The sequence below is a fragment of the Leuciscus leuciscus genome (assembly GCF_965113295.1).
Source record: "Leuciscus leuciscus genome assembly, chromosome: 9".
Taxonomy (NCBI): domain Eukaryota; kingdom Metazoa; phylum Chordata; class Actinopteri; order Cypriniformes; family Leuciscidae; genus Leuciscus; species Leuciscus leuciscus.
This window is the reverse complement of record NC_138733.1, coordinates 8,378,902-8,404,175: the sequence shown is the minus strand read 5'-3', so window position 1 is coordinate 8,404,175 and position 25,274 is coordinate 8,378,902. Positions and strand designations below refer to the sequence as shown.

At 40.6% G+C, this 25,274-nt stretch overlaps 1 protein-coding gene and 1 long non-coding RNA gene across 4 annotated transcripts in view; both read left to right on the top strand.

The window, feature by feature from the left end:
- The first annotated feature begins 2,603 nt into the window (after positions 1-2,603).
- The window catches only part of LOC309506326 (uncharacterized protein), a 231,390-nt gene continuing 208,719 nt past the window's right edge, over positions 2,604-25,274 (top strand). Inside the window, exons 1-3 of one of the 3 annotated variants that reach the window (XM_082180165.1) lie at positions 2,605-2,933; positions 3,791-4,039; positions 4,296-5,967. In XM_082180165.1, the coding sequence (XP_082036291.1) occupies positions 3,955-4,039; positions 4,296-5,314 (1,104 nt within the window). In that variant the 5' untranslated portion in view covers positions 2,605-2,933; positions 3,791-3,954 and the 3' untranslated portion in view covers positions 5,315-5,967. Of the gene's footprint in view, positions 2,957-3,790; positions 4,040-4,295; positions 5,968-25,274 lie in introns of those variants that run through there. The other 2 variants (XM_082180166.1, XM_082180168.1) reach the window with 2 other exon arrangements.
- LOC309506514 overlaps positions 22,644-25,274 on the top strand; it is a 60,396-nt gene continuing 57,765 nt past the window's right edge. The window contains exon 1 of the long non-coding RNA XR_014208823.1: positions 22,644-22,655. This is a non-coding gene — a long non-coding RNA (uncharacterized lncRNA). The remainder of the gene's footprint in view (positions 22,656-25,274) is intronic.

Here is a 25,274-nt window from a genome sequence, read left to right as displayed (position 1 = left end):
CTGGGTCTTTAACTGTATTATCCCCTTACAGTAATCTAGGAGTTTTATAAAGCTTTGTACAGAGGATGCCATTTAAAACACGGTGAGTCTATTCTTCACAGCCTCGCTTTCATTCCTGTCATGGCGCTGCTCTGAATACGGTCTAGTTCCCTGTTTTCACCTCATTAATTATGGTGAGGTCATTAGTGTCAACAGATTGAGGCAATCGCCATTATGCTATTATTATGGAGAAAACTGATCCTAGACCAGCAGTTATGAGCAGTTTTTCTCTCTAAAAGCAATCAAAAGCTTCAGCTGGCAGTGGTTTGAGTGAGAACTCTTGTTCAGCCTTACACACACACACCTCCTATGATTATTTACCTTCGTGTTTGTTCTTATTCTGTTCACTGGCTATTTTATTTATAAATGGATTTAGCTGTTTTCATGAATCTGTTGGCTGATAATAAATCACATTTAACATTAAGCTCCGCTCACTTTAAAGATTCTGGCCTCGCCACTGCTGTACATCTATGCATGTATTCAGAAGAAGACTATAATTAGGCTACAATTACATAATAAGGGAGAAATGTAGAAAAACTGTAACTGTAATTGAGTAAATGTGAATATATTGTTGAATCCATATATTACATGTATTATTGTGCATTATTAATTATTATAATAGTGGATTTGGTCCATAACAGAGTGGAGATGTGATTTACTGAATGCGGCCCCTTTAAGAAACATTACACCTGAGCATGCGCAGAAGAGAGAAGTGCAAGAGCCCTTTTTTTAAATGTTTTTTTATTATTATTATTGAGCAAAAAGCACAGGGGATACATGTATCAAGCACAATAAAATAAAATAAATAAATAGATAAGACAGTAAATTCAAAGTAAAGCAAGGCAATATAGATAAGGGATAGTCTACCAAAACAATAATAACAATTCACAAAACATTCATAGAAACTACAAATACAGAAAATGAGCAAGAGTCTCTCTATAGTTTTGTTTTCTTTCTTCTCAAGGGGGTAATCCAGCACCCAGAAAGCGTACCTTCCCCGGGGGCCGCCATTGGTTAGCAAGCCATCACCTGCTGTTAGCATTCCACTGACTCCCATTCACTTTGACAGTGAATAACTTTACATCTGAGGCGTTTAAAGACTCCATTTGTCCATTATTTATTTCTAAAAAAACACGACAATGTATAAAAGGCTCCATTACCTTGCATCTTACGTTATGGTCCCGTAGAAGCAGTTTTTGTAAAAATAGGCTAACGATTGCATCATAACCACACGACTCTCTGTCGCACAGTAGAGAGATTACCGTATGGACAGGAGGAGAAGCTCGCGGGCAATCGGGGGGACGTGAAGGCAATATGACAAAGTAATTAATCAGAATACTTAGCAAAAGTTTCTCCTGCTCCTAGCTCATGGACACCTCCTACTCACGATCTCCGTCTCTGCAAGTTTCGGAAGGGAATGATTCAGATTTCTCTTGGCACAGCTACTAGAAGACAAACGGGTTGCTCACGTCACATCTACGTCGTCAAGCTCAGTTTGAGTCTGCGCAGTACGCTCGACCCCCAGGAAGTGAGAGCTTCTAATTGACTTCACTTTTCTCTGTTGAAATCTATGGGGTCACAAATTGACATTAAGAATTGAATATATCAGAACAGTTTATTATGCATTTCTTCCAATATACACAGATGGATCAAGAAATCCAGAGATGGGTCATACTGGATCAGCATTTTATGTTCCAGAATTTAAAATAGAAAAATTTGGGAGATTAACAGATGGGACTTCAGTGTATACCGCAGAATTGGTGGCAATTCAGATGACACTTAGTTGGGTGGAAGAAGTGATGCTAAGTAAAGTTGTGATTTGTTCAGATTCAATGGCATCACTTAAGCCGTTTGTATACAAACATATCAAACAGTTAGATATGATATCTATATAGAAATATTGAATATTATGTATAGATTATGGCAAGCTGGAACAATAATTCAATTTGTTTGGGTACCAGCACATGCTGATATACCAGGAAATGAAAGATCTGATAAAATGGCTAAATAAATCACTTAAACTGAACATCCTACTACATTTGCATTAAGTAGGATGGAAGGAAAAAGTAGCCTATCATTAAGAAGCTTGCAGCTAGAAATGGCAAAGAAATTGGAATGAATTGGAAAGAAACAGGAAGACATTTTTATAATATACTTAATACTGTAAGACAACGTATATTGACCCAAAATTTAAGTAGAGATGACCAGGTTATTTTAACAAGACTATAAGGAAGGGACATACAAAACTTAATTCTACACTTCATATTATCGGGAAACATGGTACAGGATTATGCGAAATATGCCAAGTAAAAGAAACAGTTGAGCATATGTTATTATTTTGTCCCTGGTATGAACAGGAAAGGAATGAGTTAATAAGAGAGCTACATGGAATGGGATGCAAAGAATTTACAATCAACAACATACACAAAACAAGGATCGGGAAAATTGTAAGGTCAGTTATAAAATTCATTAAGTATAGTGGTCTTAGCCTTAGGAATAGACATATTTGAACATAGCCTACATCTAGACTGAAATCACTTCACAAGCCAGCACAGGTGGCGGCGGTATGCACCATAAGTTGATATGCGCCCCACAATAAATCCATAGAAGAAGAAGAAGAATTCTATGGGGTCGCTGTGTCCATTTCTTCTCTCTCTATCTTTCTTTTTGTTGTTTCCTTAGACGCTATTATGAATGTAACATTCGAACACGTTGGGATCCCCTGTAAGTGTATGTTATATTACTGTCCTTGTTAATGCAATAAAAGAGAGAAGCGCGAGAGACACGAGACGAGCGCTGAAACTTTAACCAGTTGAAGTGACGCTGTTAACGATCGTGAATGAAGGATAAATGTGGAATATTTTCTTCGGATGTCGTATATTTCCAGTCTGCAGGTCAGAGATGTTATATTTATCATGTAAGAATATGTGTTTGTGTTGCCTAAATGTACATTGTTCATAGTGTAACGTACAGAGAATTAAATATAGTCATTATTTTTGATCAGCCACTATTCAGTGTGTATTGGCATATTGTGCATGATTTCTGTTATCTATGTTAGATTCCTGTTTAATTCATATATTAATTGATTAATTTAACTTGTGACTTGTTTCATCCTTATAAAGTCACATAAAAATGAACAACCTTAATATAGAGCCTTTTTAAATGCTACTAATATAACCATATCAAAATGCTCTATATTTCTAAAATCAAGCACACATGGTCATTTAAATTAAGAAGTGTAAAGATTACAGTATTTCAGTATAAACTCTGTAACCTTGAATTTGGCAGATCTGGTGTCCCTCACAACAATTCACCAGATTTTTGAGGTTTTGTTCAACTGTTAGCGGCAATATTAAATTAAATAACCAGCAATATATTATTAATTAATTATTCTGAAAATACATTTAAATTATCATCATATTGTATTGTACTTGTTATCCACATTTTGATGGTCAAGTGTTTGTTTATTTCTTTTTGTGCATCATTCTCAGTCACTTAATCGATGGTTGATTTCTGTTGTCTTTTTATGTTATATTTCTGATTAGTTTAGATATTAATTGAATAATAGAACCTGTTTCATCCTTATTATATCCTGGGTTTTTAAAAATTATCAACCTACAGTTGTTTTATATGCTACTAATATGTAACCATCAAAATGCTCTATATTTGAACCAAATCAAAGACACCATATGTGTTTTGCCGTTAAAGTAATCCAGAATAAATTCAGTAACTCATCTTTGATTTTTTCCAGATCTGGTCCTGTGGGCGTCAGTATCACACAGTGATCACCGTTCACACCTGCAGTGAAGCCCCTCCCACAACAATTCACCAATAAATACTGGGAATATTCCCATCATCCTACAAGAGAAGGACAAACTCCAGGAGTAGCAGCTGAAATCTGTGTGACTGTTAAAGATGGAGCTTATTAAAGAGGAGATTGAAGACATGAGTGATCCAGAACCATCCAGAATAAAACATGAAGATACTGAGGAACAAATAGGTTGGTGTCCATTCTTGATTCTTCATTGTTGACTGCTTTAGTAGCTCTGAAATATGGATGACAAATGATAGAGAAATGCATCTAAATTATCATAACCCAGTTTTAATCACATTAACAAGTGAATGACAGAACCGAACTTTGCACATTAAATATACTTTATACAGATAGGTGTCTTGTTTTCTGCTTGCTAAGTGTTTTTAATTCTCACATTTAACCTCATTGAACTGATTCTAACTGATTAATATGTTTATTTTAGACCAGATGGAAGTGAAGGAGCAAAGAAAGAAACTAAATGACGTGAAGAAACACTGCGACTTACAAACTCAAGGAACAAAAGCCATAAAGCTGCACTCCTGCTCTCAGTGTGGAAAGAGTTTCCAGAATAAAGGAAACCTTAAGAAGCACATAAGAATTCACACTGGAGAGAAACCGTATACATGCACTCAGTGTGGAAAGAGTTTTACTCAAGCATCAAGTCTCTGTATTCATCGGCTCCGTCACTCTGTAGAAAAAACATTTAACTGTGATCAGTGTGGGAAAGATTTTATTTCATCATCAAGTCTAAAACAACACCTGATAGTTCATTCAGATGAGAAGCCTTATGTGTGTTCTCTCTGTGGAAAGAGTTTTTCACGGCTGAACAGTTTTAAACTGCACCAGAAAATACATAATGGAGTGAAAAGTCACGTGTGCTTTAAATGTGGGAAGAGCTTTATAGCAGCTCAATATCTGGAACGGCACCAAAGAACTCATACTGGAGAAAAACCTTACAAGTGCTCATATTGTGACAAAAGCTTCATTCATTCTGGACACCTGAAATCACACGAGCGAGTTCATACTGGAGAGAAGCCGTACTACTGCACTCAGTGTGAGAAGAGTTTCAAAGATGCATCAGGTCTCAGTGTTCATCTGCTCCATCACTCTGGGGAAAAGCCATTCAACTGTGATCAGTGTGGGAAATATTTTAATTCGTCATCAATTCTAAAACAACACCTGATAGTTCATTCAGATGAGAAGCCTTATGTGTGTTCTCTCTGTGGAAAGAGTTTTTCACGACCGAGCAGTTTTAAACTGCACCAGACAACACATAATGGAGTGAAAGATCATGTGTGCTTTAAATGTGGGAAAGGCTTTACTAGAGCTGACCATCTGAGACGGCACCAAAGAACTCATACTAAAGAAAGAACATTCAAGTGCTCACATTGTGACAAGAGTTTCATTTATTCTGGACACCTGAAACTACATGAGCGAGTTCATACTGGAGAGAAGCCGTAATACTGTACTCAGTGTGATAAGACATTTAAACATTTATCAAGCCTTCACACTCATATGAAATTTTTTTTCAAACGATCAACATTCGTTTTCATGTCAAATACATTCTTCTTTCAGATGAATACAATCAGAGAAAAAATGTTTTGTTTATGTTTGAAGTCCACCAAAGTGCATCCACACTGTTCTGTGGGGGTTAATAAAGGCCTTCTGAAGTGAAGCAATGTGGTCTAGTAAGAAAAATATCCATATTTAAAACTTTATTCACTAAAATAACTAGAATAAATATGGAGTTTTTCATTAGAGTACTATATCATCTAGATTAATTTTGTTAATTTGGTGAAAAGCTTGGTTAACTAGAAATACTTAAAGGGAAAGTTCAGCCAAAAATGCTGTCACTCCCGACGAGCTGGATCGCCTTGCATGGCTGACACCGTCGTCGGTGTATGAATGAGTGAGTGAATGGGTGAATGTGAGGCAATATTGTAAAGCGCTTTGGTGGCCATTGGGTCTGTGAAAGCGCTATATAAATGCAGTCCATTTACCATTTACCATTAATTACTCACCCTAATGTCGTTCCAAACCTGTAAGACTTTTGTTCATCTTCAAAACACAAATAAAAATCTGAGAGCCTAATTTCAATCTGTTCATCATATAAAGTGACCGTGTCTTTTCAGAAAATGTTTGACTAAACCGCTGGTGTTACATGGATGATCTGTTGCCCGTGTTTCATAGTGTTTTTGATTTAGTTCTGTGACCCAGTTCTCCACTGTCAAGTCAAGTCAAGTATATTTTTATAGCGCTTTTCACAATACAGAATGTATCAAAGCAGCTTCACATTTTTAAATCAAAATAACACAACAAGGTTGTTTCTAGTGGAAAAAACGTCCATGTTTGGTAAGGCTGATCAATAGTATTATTGATTGATTAAATTAATTAAATATCCCCAACTGAGCAAGCCAAAGGCAACAGTGGCAAGGAACCGAAAAACTCCATCAAGTGACCTAATGGAGAAAAAAAAACCTTGGGAGAACCCAGGCTCAGTCGGGGGCCAGTTCTCCTCTGGCGTTTATGAACTAGAGGCCAGATTTAACTGTAAGATTAAAAATATTATATGAATGCCTGGCTGAAGAGATGCGTCTTTAATCTAGTTTTAAACTGGGAGAGCGAGTCTGAGCAACGAACAGTATCAGGAAGACTATTCCAGAGTTTTGGAGCTAAATGTGAAAATGATCTCCCTCCTTTGGTGGATCTGGAGATCCTAGGTATGACCAAAAGCCTTGAATTTAGTGATCTTAAAGAGCGCGATGGATTATAGGGCGATAGAAGATCCGTTAAATAGACTGGAGCTAAGCCGTTTAGGGCTTTATAAGTCAGTAGCAATATCTTATAATTAATACGGAGCTTTATAGGTAACCAATGCAGTGATGATAAAATCTGTGTTATATGATCATATTTTCTTGATCTAGTAAGAACTCTAGCGGCGGCATTTTGGACTAACTGTAGCTTGTTTATTGAGGATGCAGGACAACCAGCTAATAAAGCATTACAGTAATCCAGTCTCGAGGTCATGAATGCATGAACTAACTTTTCTGCATCAGAAACTGATAGCAAATTACGTAGCTTAGCAATGTTTCTAAGGTGGAAAAAGGCTGTTTTTGTAACATATGAAATATGATTTTCAAAAGACAGGTTGCAGTCTAGTATAACACCCAGGTCTTTTACTGTAGAGGATAAAGTAACAGGACATCCTACTATGTTAAAGTTGTATTGTGAGAGGTTTTGTGGGCGGTTTTTTGAACCGATAAGTATTACCTCTGTCTTGTCTGGATTTAATAAAATAAAATTACACGTCATCCAATCTTTTATATCTTTAACACACTGTGTCAATTTGGATAATTTAGCGTTTTCATCCGGCCGTGATGAAATATATATTTGAGTGTCATCAGCATAACAATGGAAACTAATTCCATGTTTCCTTATAATATTTCCAAGTGGCATCATATATATTGAGAATAATAGAGGGCCTAACACAGATCCCTGCGGCACTCCATAGTTTACTGGAGTTATGATCGATTTTTCTCCATTTAAATAGACAAAATGGTAGCGGTCAGATAGGTATGATTTGAACCAGCTTAATGCTTGTCCTTGAACACCGGTATAATTTTGTAGTCGATCTAAGAGTAATGTGTGATCTATAGTATCGAACGCAGCACTAAGATCAAGTAAAACTAGTATTGAGATACAGCCTTGGTCAGAAGCTAAAAGTAAATCATTTGTGATTTTAACGAGCGCAGTTTCAGTGCTATGATGCGGTCTGAATCCAGACTGAAACTTTTCATAGATATAATTTTGTTGCAAGAAAGAGCCCAGTTGAGCGGACACCACTTTTTCTAATATTTTAGACATAAATGGAAGATTTGAAATGGGTCTATAATTTGCTAGATTTATGTGGGTCAAATTGTGGTTTCTTAATGAGTGGTTTTATAACTGCCAGTTTAAATGTTCTTGGAACATGACCTAAAGATAAAGACGAGTTAATAATATTGAGGAGAGGCTCTTCCACTACAGGTAACAGTTCTTTCAGTAGTTTAGTTGGTATAGGATCTAATAAACATGTTGTTGTTTTAGATGAAGTGATATGTTTATTTAACTCTTTTTGTTCTATAGTTGTAAAGCACTGTAATTGTTCTTGAGGGGCGATAATTGAAGCTGAATTATAAGGCGCGATTGAAGATGGAACGTTTTTTACAAATGTGGTTCTGATGTTTTCTATTTTCTCAGTGAAGAAGTTCATGAAATCATTACTACTAAACTGTAACGGTTCCATATGATATAATTAAATCGAGTGTATGATTTACACTTTGATTTACATTGATTTACACTACACGTCCCACATTATGATTTAATGTGGGACGATGAGTGGGACCAGTGTAGTGGATGAGCAGATCATTAATTTCATTTGGTTCTGAATGAATGAATAATGGCTCGTTGAATCTGAATACAAATGCACATTCCTTCTTGCTTTCACACTCTGAACCCCCGAATGCAAATCATTTGTGTTGACCCCAGCTAGTCTGCAACAAATGGTCTTTCGCGACACTTTATGGCACCCTGGAGTATTACCAGAACCTAAAATCAACATTCTCTTGCGAGCTCCGCAAGCCTTTCTATGTGACATTACACACACACACACACACACACACACACACACACACACACAAACATCCTTTGTCTATAACTTAGGATAGAAATATCCTTTTAATGTATGTAACTCAGACTTGTACCTGACCTTCCTGTATGCATGTTTGATTAGTGTTGTTTTGATCATATAGTTATGATCTTCGAGTGTTTGGCTCTGAAATGTATTTTTGAAGAATGTTTCTCCCAGTGGAATCGCATCCCATAACCCGATCTCATTGGCAGGTCATAAACTATATGACTCCCAAGCTGCAGCTCATCCAGCTCCCCTGAAGAGAGATAACGGGGAGCGCAACATTCCAACACACACATTAAACGCACACACATACACAGACTTTGAACATTAAACTTAGAATATAAGCATGTCATATTTCATATACTCCTGTGTGTTTCCCAGTTTATATTCACTTCGTTTATGACGTTTATTTGAAGGAACGAACTTTTAAATGCTTCTATTCGTGCATGTGATTGTAACTTTATATCCTTAGCTGTTTTATAATTCATTCTTGGTATCTGTTTAACTGTCTCGTTCTGACTAAACCAACCGTATACAAGAGTTTACAGTAAAATGTATTATTCTATGTGTACCATCTTGCTGGAGTATAACTGATGAATTTTTATCACTATCATAAACTATGCAAGTGAGTTCTCCTGACAAGACAAAGAAACTTCTTCCCGCTCTGAAATCTCTGAAGGTGATTGGTTCACGTACGCGAAGTAGGCGTGAACCCATCGTCTCCATAAGAGACTGACACCGAAGTTTCTCTGAGAGCACTTCGTCTGAAAGAGTTTCTGGTTCCATGGCTCCTTAGGGAGCTCTCATCTCCGTTTTTCTTCTTTTTTCTTTACTAAGTTTTATTTTCATATTCGCCTCTCCCTCCAGGAGGGAGATTAACTCTGAATTATTTATTTCGTAACGTTGCACTGTTACGAACACACTTCGGCAGTGAGAAGACCCATGGCTCCCTTTTAGGAAGCGTTCTCCGTTTCTCTTTTCTTTTTTCTTTAAGTCTTTTCTTTATTTTTCGTCTTCGGACTCTCCCTACGTTCAGTGAAGCGAACGTAGCCGGCAACTTCAACTCAAAGAAAAGGACTCTTTTGAAATCCCCGCGACCAAGCTCCTCTCCCTTAAGGAAACACACGCACGACTCTGCGTTCTTCAGCAACAAAGAGAACCATTTTGCAAGATAAGTTTATTGAACTTTTAATGTAATCTGATTCCCTGTTGGCTCTCAAGGTCCACTTTGTCTGTGTTTGTCGTAGCTACTGTGATCTAGCTCTGATCGCTCATTTTGCTTTCACTTTCGCTTGCTCATTACTCTCACTCTCTCTCATTTTCTCATCCTATTTTAATTCGTGTTTGTAATGTTTTCGTCTGTTTGTTTCTGTTGTAAATACATGTATTTACCCTGTGTATACTCGTAGTTCGATGTATTATTAGTTCAATTATTAAAACCCAATATATTCCTGATTGATTCTGTCTGTCTGCTCATATTGCGAAGTCAATGATTTGTTGATCCTAGCTACAAGCTTTACGATTTGTTACTTTTCAGTAACCTACATTTTATAAGGACAGGAGAATGGTTTCACGGCCAGAAGCAATTTTTCCTGAAATTATAAGAAGTGATAACTTTATTGAGAAGTTGATAGGTTAATCTTATGGCGTTTGCTGGACAAACAACTGTTTGATAATTACATTAATTTCCATTAAGGGTTATCTCATATAAATCGATCTGAAATAAGACTATTGATATATGAATGAGGAATTATAATTCGTTGTAATTGATTATTCATATATAGCCTACAATCGATCTGTTTTCAACTTCGATAATTTAATGTAACTGTAATATGCAATATATTAATAATATTCATGATTAATTATTAAAATTCCCTATAGATCATTTGAGCTAATGCGTTTACGTTACACCAGTGACGTTTTGCTTGACCCCAAAGGAGTTTAATGAATCTGTAAACGCAGCCCCTAACGCATCATTTGAATTATCTACGTGTATGTTAAAATCTCCAACAATTAATGCTTTATCGACGTTGATCAATAGATCTGAGAGAAAATCTGCAAAGTCTTTTAGGAAATCAGCGTAAGGCCCTGGCGGTCTATATACGGTAGCCAAGGCTAGAGATAACAGGGTTTTTTTTCTTATATCTGAAAGCGTAACATTTAGTACAAGTACTTCAAACGAATTAAACTTGTCACCTGTTTTCTGAGTAACATTAAGAATATCTCTGTAGATTGTTGCAACACCGCCGCCATGAACAATCAGATGGGGCCCATGCTTATAACAGTATCCAGGTGGAGTAGACTCATTTAGACCGAAATAATCGTTTGGTTTAAGCCAGGTTTCAGTAAGGCAAAGTACATCGATGCTATTATCAGTGACTATTTCATTTACAATAACCGCCTTAGGTGTGAGCGATCTAATGTTTAGAAGACCTAGCTTTAAAAATGGTTTTTGTTCACTAATAGCATGATTTTCTGTTTTAATAACAATTAGATTTTTCCTAGATCCTGCAGTAGATTTATTATTTGATCTCACTAAACGAGGAATAGACACAGTTTCTATGCAATGTTCTACACTAGTATTTATTTCAATTAAATTGGTGCAGCAGAGACTGTGATTTGGACTTTTGGTTACCAGTCAAATGGTGTTTAACCTCTTGGAGATGTTATCCGACAGAAGATCCGCTCCGAATCTACTTGGGTGTAAGCCATCAGCGTGGAAGAGCCTAGGACGCTCCCAAAACAGATTCCAATTATTTACAAAGAGCAGTTTCTGCTTATTGCAACATGACATTTCAATTTGTCTGATATAAATGGTCAGCATATTTTATGTAGCCTACTATATACAATTCATTTCCTATTATTTTTATATTTAGGTAAATCAGATGGGATACTGATTGCAATTTTTGCTGCATTTGAATACGCTACAGCGTATTTCTATTCAATAAGACACATTCCGAAATTAGATCTATTCCCGATTTAATGGGAGATGGAGAAAAATGATGTAGAATATCGTGCTTTTCCAAAATAACCGTTTAAGCATGTCAGGTTTGTCAATAATATTTAGCCTCTGCTATATTTAACTTTAATAATAGCCTACACCGTAGGCTACATAACTTTCTAAATCAGCCATTGGAGTAATCAAATGTGGACTAGTTAGAGGATACAACCGAAGAATAAGAAGTCAAACTAAGGTAAAAAAAAAACAAAAAACCAAAAAAAACGTGTTACAACGTGTCTTCACACGTAAACAACACGTTGGGAAGACGATCAGTTACTCGCACTTCCGACCGGTCGCCATGGGAACACATTAACAACACGTAAGTGTAATGTATTGTCATTATGGCAATGTTTCTTTAAGGGGTGCCTCGGCCTCCGTATTTGTTGTTTCGACGACTCCTACTTTGTATGTGCACTTCAGTTCTTAGTAAAAAGAACAGTGAGCATGGCTCGGTACTGAAGCTCTGTGTCAGTTACATTATTTTACATGGTGTCAGAAGTCTGTCAGGAACAGATAAGAAATGAATGGCATTATCACAGTTTGATCACCCTAGGATCGACTGGGATGCTCCTGATCTGTACCAAGAGTTTGAAAGATTTCGGAGTCACGTCACATTCGTTTTTGACGGCCCGCTATCGGAGCAAACAGCGAAGCAGCGTGCAGGCTGGCTGGGTACGTGGATCGGCGAGCAAGGTAGAGAGATATACAAGACTCTGGACTGGGGCGAAGGTGAGAGAGATGACCCGTCCAAAGTTATGGATAAATTCGCCAACTATGTAAGGCAGAGAAAAAACAAGAGAATAGCTAGACATCGCTATAAACAAAGAAAGCAAGGAGTCACTGAAAGCTTTGATCAATTTGAGACTCATGTTCATGGATTGTGAGTATGCTGATCCAGATGATATGTTAATCGACGCGATAATAGCGGGTGTCAAAGAAAAACGCGTCCAAGAGAGATTATTGGACAAAGGAGAAGATTTAACACTACCAAAAGCAATTGAAATCGCCCAGCAATTCGAACTGTCAAATATGTACAAAAAGAAGTGCATGCAGACTGACCAAAAAACTGTTCAAGTTGTGGTAAAGACCCACAACATAAGTGGAATCAAGGAAAATGTCCAGCAAAAGGCTCTGTCTGCTCATATTGCCACAAACCAAACCACTGGGTGGCAGTATGCCGAAAGAGATCAGTGAACACAGTCAGTGTGGAGCTGCAATCAGAAACAGAGGATGAGGAAATGCTGAGCATAAATGTCACACAAACAGAAGATCAGAGTGATGATGATGATAAGTGGACTGCAGATATCGAAATACTGTCTAAAAAAGTACCAATCAGAATTGATACTGGTGCAAAATGCAACACATTGACTTTAGACAGTTATCAGTCACTTCCACACGATGGTGAGCTCAAAAGCTCTAATCGAGTGTTAAAGTCCTACTCTAATCACAATCTAAAGCCAATTGCTGCAGTTGATCTTCTGGTTAATTACAAGAATACTGAGATATCAGCAGAATTCGAGATTGTGGACATTTTTCAAGAAAATGTGCTCAGTGGGGCAACAGCAGAAGCATTAGATTTAGTAACGCGTTTCAATGCACTGCAGCCTTCTAACAAAGAAAACAAAAAGCTGAATTCTGGTCAGAGGACAACAAAAAATGTGCCGGCTGGACTAGATGATTATCCAGAGCTGACTCACACTACTGGAACCTTGCCGGGCAAATACACAATTAAAATTGATCCTGATGCAAAAAGTGTGGTCCATCCTGTCCGAAAAAAATAACTGAGAAAAAAAATAATAGAGAAGCTACAAGAGATGGTTAAAGATGGGCACATCGCCAAAGTTAACCAACCGACCGAGTGGGTGAGCTCGATGGTAGCAGCAGTACGAAATGGCAAGATAAGGATCTGCATCGACCCAAGTGACTTAAACAAGGTCATAAAACGAGAGCATTACCCAATGCGCACCATCGAAGAGATTGTATCTGCAATGCCTGGTGCTAAAGTTTCTCAGTCTTGGATGCTAAATCTGGCTTCCTACAAATAGAACTAGATGAAGCATCATCACTGCTGACCACCTTTAACACGCCAATTGGTAGATTTAGGTGGCTTAGACTTCCTTTTGGCCTAAAATGCTCACCAGAAATTTTCCAGCACATTATGGATTAAATGCTTGAGGGCATCAGCGGCGCAATCAGTGTCATGGATGACATCCTTATTGCAGCACCTTCAGCTAAGGAGCATGATGAGATTCTTCAAAAAGTAATTCAGAGAGCAACAAGCTATAATCTGAGTCTCAACTTTGATAAATGCCACATCAAGAAATCTTCCATGCCCTACGTGGGACACCTGATAACATCAGACGGTCTGAGGGCAGACCCAGCGAAGATAGAAGCTGTTAAGTCCATGCCAGAACGAGCAGACAAGGATGGTGTCCGTCGTTTCCTGGGTTTCGTCACCTACCTGTCAAAATTCTTGCCAAACCTCAGCGAAGTTGACGCTCCTCTGAGGCAGCTCCTGAAAGCTGACGTTGAATTTGTATGGCAACCAGCACAACAGCAAGCTTTTGACAAACTCAAGGACTTATGCACGAAGTTGCCTGTGCTAAGTTTTTTTGATCTGTCCAAACCTGTTGAGATTTTCTGCGATGCCAGCAGCAACGGCCTCGGTGCGGTTCTACTGCAAGACAGTCATCCAGTTGCATTCTCATCCAGGTCACTGACAGATACCGAAACGCGCTACGCACAAATCGAGAAAGAGATGCTATCAATAGTTCATGCTTGTGTCAAGTTCCATAATTACATATTTGGAAACCACGTCACAGTGTACAACGACCATAAGCCTCTGGAAGACATTTTCAAAAAGCCACTACTCTCTACCCCAATGCGGATTCAGAGAATGCGTCTTCGTCTGCAGTGGTATGATCTGACTGTTAAATACATACGAGGAAAGGACATGGAACTGCCGGACATACTGTCTAGAGCTCAGCTGCCAGAGAACAAGCCAGAAATGGAGGGTTTTGAGTGTATCTCCATGCTCAACTTCGTTTCAGTCAGTGAGCAGAAGTATTCAGAGCTCCAGAACTGCACAAAAAATGAGCTCAACTGCCTCCAGCAAACAATCCAGCAAGGCTGGCCAGACCACAGGCGTGATGCGCCTAATGCAGTACAACCATATTGGGACTCTCAAAGCCAGCTTGCAGCTTCAGATGGTGTTGTTTATAAAGGCCTGCGTATAGTGGTACCCCCTTCTATGCGAGAACACATGCTGAAGCTTATACATCAGTCTCACTTAGGAATAGTGAAGAGCAAGCAGAGAGCTCGTGAGGTCCTGTACTGGCCAGGCATGAGTTCTGAAATCGAGCAAATGGTGAAAAACTGCGGCAAGTGTGCAGACTTTCAGAACCGGCTGCCTAGGCAACCACTAAAACCAACAGAAACACCTGATCTTCCATTTGAAGAAGTAGCTTCCGACCTGTTTGAGTTTGAAGGAAACCATTACGTTTTGCTGGTGGATTACTACTCAAAATTCATCGAAGTAGATAAGTTGAAAGACAAACTCTTTCGACCCAAGGTCGAAACCCTTGGCTAACCAAGGGTTTACAAAATGCTTGTAAGAAGAAAAACACTCTATATAGACAATTCATTAGACTAAGAACCGAGGATTCTGAAAGTAGATATAAAACATATAAAAATAAACTGACCAATATATTAAGGAAGGCTAAGAAACTATATTATGCCGATCTGTTGTATAAAAGCAAGAACAACATGAAAGGGGTATGGGGAATACTAAACACTATAATAAAAGGGTAATGCAACAAATAATTCATATCCAAACTATTTCACTGATGGGATCAATGACAATCATAATATGAATGATATTGTGGAAAATTTTAATAGTTTTTTTGTAAACGTTGGACCGGATCTGGCAGCAGAGATTCCGGAGTGTAGTAACAACGAAATGTGTCATGATCTGGGTGCTTTCATTCACACTCTCTTTCACGCGCACACACACACACACACACACACACACACACACACACACACACACACACACACACACACACGCTCTCACATACGCTGGCCATTAACACTCATTTACTCTTACGCACACACCTCTATTATCTAATCATGTTATTCAGCTGAGGCTCCTTAACGTCCTCCCTTACCTATCTCTCTCACCACCTGTCTCTCCTTTCATACTGATTACTTCTCTATATACCCGCTCTTTTTTCTATCTGACTTTGCTTGAGTATTGAATTTATCAGAGTTGTCTTTATGGTTGACTGACCCTTGTTCCTGTCGTGTCCCAGTCTTGTTGTGTGGTCCTGAACATTGTGTTGCTACCCCGGGCCAGAGATATTCGCTGCCTGCTTGTCCTGTCCTGAGTGTGAGTTGCTCCAGAACACCAGTTAAACCTTGCGAACTCTACCAGTCCGTCGGAGAGACCTACCGGTGTTGCCACACCCTGAGAATCCTCTGTTCTATATTATTGCTGCTTTATTAAGACTCTTAGTTTCAAGAACTACTTCGAGTGGTTTTCTGTTCCCTTTTGTGACTGCTTCTGGTTCTGTTATCACCATCAAGCAACTATTAAAGTGACTGTTTCTCCGCATTGCTGTGTTGTCCGCTTATCTTCATGACAGAATACTCAAGCCAGTCTTCGGACCCAGCAGCGGAGAACCCGGTACTTTCTGCAGTCGAGCTCCAAGGCGTGATGCTGGGTAGACATGAGCAGGAGCTCTCCTTGACTCGTCATGCCGTCGATCAGTTGGCGGTTCAGGTCAACGACCTTACTCAGCAGCTCCACCACCTTCGGCATAATCCACCTGCCTCTCCTGGCTCGCCAAGCGCGTCCGAGCCGCGCATCAATAATCCGCCAAACTATACTGGTGAGCCAACCCAATGCAGAGCTTTCCTAACTCAATGCGAGGTAGTGTTTTCTCTCCAGCCTACTACTTATGCCAGAGACCGGTCCCGCATCGCCTACGTCATTTCTCTTCTCTCCGGGAGGGCACGCGAATGGGCCACGGCAGTCTGGGAGGCAGCAGGGGAGTGCACCGAATGTTTCCAACTCTTCAAGGAGGAGATGATAAAGGTTTTCGATCGTTCGGTTTACGGGGAGGAGGCTGCTCGTTTGCTATCTACGCTCCGGCAGGGAAGACGCTCGGTGGCGGACTTTTCTATCGAGTTCCGCACTCTCGCCACCACTTGCGGATGGAACGAACCCGCATTGCTTTCCCGCTTTCTCGAAGGTCTCAACGCTCAGGTTAAGGATGAGGTGTTGGCTCGGGAGGTTCCCAACCGTCTGGATGTGCTTATCGAGCTGGCCATTCGCATCGAGAAGCGGTTTGAATTACGGCGCAGAGCCAGAGGTATGGAGTCTTCTCTTCTGGCTTCATCGACTTCCACTATTACTCCCGCCGTAGAGGTCGAGACAGAGCCCATGCAGCTGGGGAATATCCGTATCTCGTCCCAGGAGAGGGAGCGAAGAATAGTCAACCGCCTTTGCCTCTACTGCGCTTCTGCTGCCCACTTCGCTTCGACCTGTCCGTTAAAAGCCTCCGCTCGCCGGTAAAGGGAGGGCTACTGGCGAGCGCAACTTCTCTGGACTCTCCACCACGTTCCTGCACCACCTTTGAGGTTCATCTGCGGTGGCCGGGGTCTTCGACTACCTGTAAGGCTCTCATTGACTCTGGCGCGGAGGGGAGTTTTATCGATGAGGCTTGGGCGCGCGCACAAGGTATCTCGCTCAGAGAGCTGGAGGGAGCCACGCCCCTGTTCACTCTCGATGGAAGTTCTCTTCCTAGAGTAAGACAAGAAACCATCCCTCTGACACTCACGGTTTCTGGTAACCATCGTGAGACCATCTCACTACTTGTTTTTAGTTCTCCTTTTCACCCTGTTGTGTTAGGTCATCCTTGGCTTATAAAGCATAATCCTCAGATTAATTGGTGTAAGAATTCTGTTGTTTCATGGAATGTTTCGTGTCATGTTAATTGTTTAACGTCTGCCCCACCTTCTGTCTCCTCTGTCTCTGTTTTTCAGGAAGAACCCGGGGATTTGTCCGGGGTTCCGGAGGAATACCAGGATCTCGGGATGGTGTTCAGTCGGGCTCGTGCCGCCTCTCTTCCTCCTCATCGTCCTTATGACTGCGCTATTGACCTCGTCCCCGGTAGCACCCCCCCTCGCGGACGTCTCTATTCGTTATCTGCGCCCGAGCGCGAAGCTCTTGAAAGGTATCTGTCGGAATGTCTAGACGCGGGTACGATTGTTCCTTCGACGTCACCGGCTGGGGCGAGGTTTTTCTTCGTGAAGAAGAAGGATGGATCCTTGCGTCCTTGCATAGATTATCGGGGGCTGAATGACATAACCATTAAGAACCGGTATCCCTTGCCTCTTATGTCTTCAGCCTTCGAGGTTTTGCAGGGCGCAAGGATCTTTACTAAACTCGATCTTCGTAATGCCTACCATTTGATCCGCATTAAAGAGGGGGATGAATGGAAGACGGCTTTTAATACCCCCCTGGGGCACTTCGAGTATCGGGTCCTTCCGTTCGGGTTGGTCAACGCTCCGGCCGTCTTTCAGGCGTTGGTCAACGACGTACTCAGAGATATGTTGAATGTATTCGTCTTCGTATATTTGGACGACATTCTTATTTTTTCTCCCTCCATGGAGATTCATGTTCAACACGTTCGGCGGGTCTTACAGCGTCTTTTAGAGAACAGACTTTTTGTTAAGGCAGAGAAGTGCAGGTTTCATGCTAATTCCATCTCCTTTTTGGGTTCGGTAATTTCTTCCGAGGGGATTAGCATGGACCTGGACAAGGTCAAAGCCGTCACCGGGTGGCCAGTACCTGATTCCCGTGTTGCGCTTCAACGTTTCCTGGGTTTCGCAAATTTTTACCGTCGTTTCATTTGCAATTATAGCCAGATCGTTGCACCTTTGACCTCTTTAACCTCATCTAAAGCCCGGTTTATGTGGTCAAGTTCAGCCCAGAGCGCATTTGACCGTTTGAAGTCTTTGTTCACGTCTGCGCCTATCCTTCTTTACCCCGACGTCTCGAGACAATTCATAGTTGAGGTGGATGCTTCCGAGGTGGGGGTCGGAGCCATTCTCTCTCAGCGCTCGGTCGAGGATGATAGGGTTCATCCGTGCGCGTTTTTTTCACACAAGTTGTCTTCGTCTGAGCGCAACTATGACGTGGGAAACCGCGAATTGCTTGCAGTGCGTCTCGCTCTCGAGGAATGGCGTCAGTGGTTAGAGGGCACTTCGGTTCCGTTTGTCGTTTGGACGGATCATCGAAACCTTGAATATATTCGTTCGGCCAAACGCCTTAACGCTCGACAAGCTCGTTGGGCATTATTCTTTACCCGGTTTGATTTTACCATCTCGTTTCGTCCGGGTTCCAAGAATGTTAAGCCTGACGCTCTTTCTCGACTTTACGATCCCAACGTGGAGATTCAGCCTGAGGTTCCCATCATTCCCTCGGAACGCGTAATAGGCGCCGCTATCTGGGGCATCGAGCGAATTGTCAAGCGCGCGTTGGCCCAAGTCGTTACCCCTCGTTCGTGCCCTCGTGATCGCCTGTTTGTACCGGTCTCTGCCCGCCGTGCGGTTTTACAGTGGGCCCATTCATCCAAATTCATTGCCCATCCCGGCGTTAGGGGCACGTTAGCTTCCGTTCGCCAGCGATTTTGGTGGCCCACCTGCGAACGTGATACGCGGCGCTTTATTGCGGCTTGCTCTGATTGCGCTCAGATCAAGTCGAGTAACACCCCACCAGCTGGGCTCTTGAGACCTTTACCAGTTCCTTCTCGGCCGTGGTCGCATATCGCGCTTGATTTCATTACGGGTCTCCCCGCGTCTTTAGGAAATACGGTTATTTTGACCATTATTGACCGTTTTTCTAAGACCGCACACTTCATTCCGCTTCCAAAACTACCTTCCGCTAAGGAGACCGCACAGTTATTGGTGGAACACGTTTTCAGGCTCCACGGTCTTCCCTCGGATGTCGTGTCGGACAGAGGTCCCCAATTCACTGCGCTATTTTGGAAAGAGTTTTGCAAGTCTATTGGGGCTTCTGTCAGTCTCTCATCGGGTTTTCATCCACAGACTAATGGGCAGGCTGAACGCGCTAATCAATCCATTGGTCGTATTTTGCGCGCCCTGACGTTTCGGAACCCTGCGTCCTGGGCTGAGCAACTTCCCTGGGCCGAATACGCGCATAATTCCCTGCCCTCCTCCGCCACGGGGTTGTCCCCTTTTCAGGCCAGCCTCGGTTACCAACCTCCCCTTTTTCCCTCTCAGGAGGCGGAGTCCAGGGTACCGTCCGTTCAAGAATTCGTTAGTCGTTGTAAGCGCACATGGTTAAGGATCAGGTCAGCGCTCTGTCGGTCTCGCAAACAGACTCGTAGGGCAGCTAATCGTCACCGCATTAAGAGCCCTAAGTATCGTTGCGGGCAGAAGGTCTGGCTCTCTTCGGCCGACCTTCCTCTTCAGTCCGTGTCACGTAAACTCGCTCCTCGATTTATCGGACCTTTCCGCATTTCTAAGATTCTTAGTCCGGTCGCGGTCCAGTTAAAGCTCCCTCGATACCTGCGCCGTATCCACCCGGTCTTTCACGTCTCACGAATTAAGCCCGCTGTTCGCTCTTCTCCTCACGTTATTACGCCTCCTGTTCGTGTTGAGGGAACCCCTGTTTACACTGTTCGCAGGTTGCTGGATGTTCGACGCCGGGGTCGAGGTCGGCAGTTCTTAGTGGACTGGGAGGGTTATGGGCCGGAGGAGAGGTGCTGGGTACCATCCCGGGATATCCTGGATCAGTCACTTATTGATGACTTCCTCCGGTCCCGCCAGTCCTCCTCCTCTGTGGCGCCAGGAGGCGCTGTTGGAGGGGGGGCACTGTCATGATCTGGGTGCTTTCATTCACACTCTCTTTCACGCGCACACACACACACACACACACACACACACACACACACACACACACACACACACACACACACACACACACACACACACACACACACACACACACACACACACACACACGCTCTCACATACGCTGGCCATTTACACTCATTTACTCTTACGCACACACCTCTATTATCTAATCATGTTATTCAGCTGAGGCTCCTTAACGTCCTCCCTTACCTATCTCTCTCACCACCTGTCTCTCCTTTCATACTGATTACTTCTCTATATACCCGCTCTTTTTTCTATCTGACTTTGCTTGAGTATTGAATTTATCAGAGTTGTCTTTATGGTTGACTGACCCTTGTTCCTGTCGTGTCCCAGTCTTGTTGTGTGGTCCTGAACATTGTGTTGCTACCCCGGGCCAGAGATATTCGCTGCCTGCTTGTCCTGTCCTGAGTGTGAGTTGCTCCAGAACACCAGTTAAACCTTGCGAACTCTACCAGTCCGTCGGAGAGACCTACCGGTGTTGCCACACCCTGAGAATCCTCTGTTCTATATTATTGCTGCTTTATTAAGACTCTTAGTTTCAAGAACTACTTCGAGTGGTTTTCTGTTCCCTTTTGTGACTGCTTCTGGTTCTGTTATCACCATCAAGCAACTATTAAAGTGACTGTTTCTCCGCATTGCTGTGTTGTCCGCTTATCTTCATGACAGAAATGGAGTCATTGATAGACATTAATTCAAAAACGATGTTTTTGTCTGGAGTAACTGAAACAGAAATAATAGATGTCGTTAACGGGTGTAAGAACAAATCGTCTACAGACTGTTTTGATATAGATATGACACTAGTTAAACAAATTATATATAGTATTGTGAAACCATTAACCTACATATGCAACTTATCGTTTCAAATAGGGACATTTCCAAATAAAATGAAAATTGCTAAAGTTATACCTATACATAAAAATGGGAACAAACACATCTTCACCAACTATAGACCTGTCTCTCTGCTCCCCCAGTTTTCCAAAATCTAAGAGAAACTTTATAATAGTAGAATGGATAATTTCATAGATAAGCATAAACTAATTAATGAAGGTCAGTACGGGTTTCGAGCAACAAGGTCAACTACAATGGCCATCATTGATGCAATAGAAGAGATTACTAATAGCTTAGAGGGAAAGAAACATGCAGCTGGAATATTTATTGACTTGAAAAAAGCATTTGATACACTTAATCATTCTATATTATTTAAAAAAATTAGACATGGCATAAGGGGAGTGGCTTTGAGCTGGATTCAAAGCTATTTAACTTGGAGACAACAGTATGTGAAGATGGGGGAGTTTACATCAGGTTATTTGGACATTGGTTGTGGGGTCCCACAGGGATCTGTCTTAGGCCCAAAGTTGTTCAATTTATATATTAATGACATTTTTAATGTGTCTAAATTATTAAAATTAGTGATTTTCGCAGATGACACAAACGTCTTTTATTCCAATGACAATTATAGTACTTTAATAACTAACATAAACTGTGAACTAAGGAAATTAAAAACATGGATGGATATTAACAAATTGTCCCTCAACCTAAATAAAACAAAAGTAATGTTTTTCGGTAATAATAATAGAAAACTAGACTCAGTAAATATAGACGGTGTGGTTTTAGATACAGTATTAGAAATGAAATTTTTAGGAGTCACCATTGACAGTAAATTAAGCTGGAAACCACACATAAGACACATACATGGTAAAGTCTCCAAAAGTATCTCAATCATTAATAAAGCAAAGTTTTTCTTAAATTATAATGCATTATATTTGTTATATAGTTCATTAGTTTTGCCATATCTAAACTACTGTGTAGAAGTTTGGGGCAATAACTATAAAAGCTCATTACACCCCCTTGTTATACTCCAAAAACGGGCTGTAAGAATTATACATAAAGTAGGATATTGTGATCACACTAATATATTATTTCTGCAGTCTAAACTATTAAAAATGCATGACTTAGTTGATTTCTCTACTGCCCAACTTCTGTTTAAAGCAAACAAAAATGTGTTACCTGCAAGGATACAAATGCTTTTTGCACGCACAGAAGGGGGATATAACCTGAGGGGGTGTGATAACTTTAAGGTTCAAGCAGTGTCTTCCACTAGGAAAAGTATGTGTGTGCCTGTATGTGGAGTTAAACTCTGGAACAAATTGGGGGCATGTTGAGGGGTAAATGTGGCTGAGTCGTCGTGAGCTGATGTAAACACTCAGGAGAAGTTGGATGAGTTGGAAACAGATGGGATCTTTTTATTTACCCCAATTAAGGCCAAAGAAAGGCAATACAAATTTACAAGAAAAAAAAAAAAGAAAAAAAAAAAAATACTGTTTAGTAAATAAAATAAATTGACATGAGAGTCAGAAAAAAAAACACAATCAAAATTTTGCAGCTGCTTAGAAATTGACCTTTGCACAAGCCACTATACATAGAGCATCACACAGACTTATGTCCTCTCATCTCATGCTCTTCCCAAGAGAATGAAGCTACTAGTCTTTATAGAACTGAAGGCACCCCTGAAATTGGCACATACCAACACAATATTACAATACAGGGGTGGCTCAGGTGAATAGCCATAAATGCTTAAAAACAGCCGAAATGCTACAACTATACAACTAGAAAATTACAAAATATTATTTATATGGTTCCAGCTAACATTTGGCAAAGCCACAAGTCATATTAACAGCCAAAAAATGTATAACTCAAACTCCGGGTCACTTCCAATTGACCCGGAAGTCATAGCGTCATTTAAACCCCACCATTGCGGCAAAATTCCTTTACATCAACAAACCGGAGACGCCAGTAAAGCCCCGTTCACACTGCCAGCGATTTTGTCGCTGTATGTCGCTAGTCTCTGTACTGTGAAGTCGCTTGTGGGCGTTCATAGTGCTGTCGCTCTAATGTGACTGGTAGACTGCACGTCTGGCCATATCTATACAAAATACCATCACAAGTGATATATACAACTATATCATTTTAATTTGACTAGGATTTAGGCTCAAAAGAAACAGTATGCTGTTGGGAGAGTGTTTTTATTTTACCACAGCAGTGTTCAGGGATTAAATCATTTAGCCTACTGGATTAACGATCGATCAATCAAAAGATTAACTCATACTGTCATAAATTACTAAAACGTCATTCGAATTTGACAAATAATCAATTTTCTTGTCCCTAATAGTCAACATAATGCAGGGGAAACTGTAAAATGATCTGCAGTAGGGATGGGCGGATCGATCCTGAAGTATCGATACTTTCGATACTGACGTGGTATCGAAAAGGATCGATCCTCACATAAAAATATCGATCCAAATGTGTGTTTTTTTTACCAGTAATTTTTTATTAATTTAGCACGCAATTCAGTGCGTAAAATAAGCTTCTAAGTGGAAAAATAAGCGAATGTTAGCGGATAATTGTGTAGGATAGAACTTTTTCTCCTATTCATCTGGATACAAGACGAAACCAATCAATCACAGAGAGCGTTCGATGCTGGTGCTTCGCTGAGTTCGCTCACAGGCCCAGTGCGTTTGGGAAACGAAGCCTTGCTTAGATGACAGAGAAACAATCGGGAGTTATTTCGCAATAAACAAACCAAAAGTGTACATAACGGTTTAAAATGTTGACATCAGTAAGATTTTTTTTTTTTAATGAAATGAATATTTTTATTCAACAAGGATCGATGCATTAAATTGATAAAAAATGACAGTCAAGGGTTTTACACTGTTAAAAAAAAAAAATCTACTTCATATAAATGCTGTTCTTTCAACTTTGTTCATCAAATCAGCATATTAAAATGAAATATCATCATCATGACTGGAGTAATGATGCCGAAAATTCAGCTTTGATCACGTGAATAAATTACAGTTTACTATGACATAGAAAACAGATAGCCTATGTTAAATTGTAATATTACAGTTTTTACTGTATTTTTGATCAAATAAATGCAAGAGAATTAAAAATCTTACAGACCCCAAACCTTTGAACAGTAGGCTAGTAGGCTAGTACTATAATTAGGGTAGTTTTGTAAAAGTCACTGACTAATTACAGGCGAGTTGAGAGCACAAATCACAAAATATTTAGGCCTAGTATTCATGAAAACGTATTCAGATTTAGCATATTAATGATGCATTCACCTCATAAATCATGACACACTGCTCTAGCACAGGAAAGTTCAAGTGCATGCTTTTAAAATGAAAAAGTATTGGTATCGATATCGGCGATACTGGCCCTGTATTTACTTGGTATCGGATCGATACCGAAATTTGCAGTATCGCCCATCACTACTCTGCAGCAGTGCTAAACTTGCATCATAATTACAACACTCGAACTAAATGTGTGAATTAAACTCACTGAGACTGTCGACAGTTTCTTTTCCATGCATCATTTTATTATATCCATGTATGTGGTTACAGTCAAATCATATAATAACAGTGAAATCGCCCTCGAACTCTTCTGTCTTGCCTGCACTCGAGACGGTGACGTGAGCTGAGCTCCTCTGAAAGTCTTCTTTCCTATTGGTTGTCGCTCGCGAAAATCGCTTCTCATTTGCATAAAGTTGAAATTTCTGAACTTTTGTCGCGCGTCTCGTGTCGCTTGACACGCCCACATTCTGTCGCCAACGGTCACTGTCGCTCGTGTCGCCGGAAGTCGCCAGCGCTCCATTGAAATGAATGGGATCATGTCGCTTTGTCGCTGTGTGTCGCTGGCAGTGTGAACGGGGCTTCAGACACACAGATGGTATGTCAAAGCGATGTTCCTTTTAAACTAAATAAACAGATACATAATTAACAAAACAT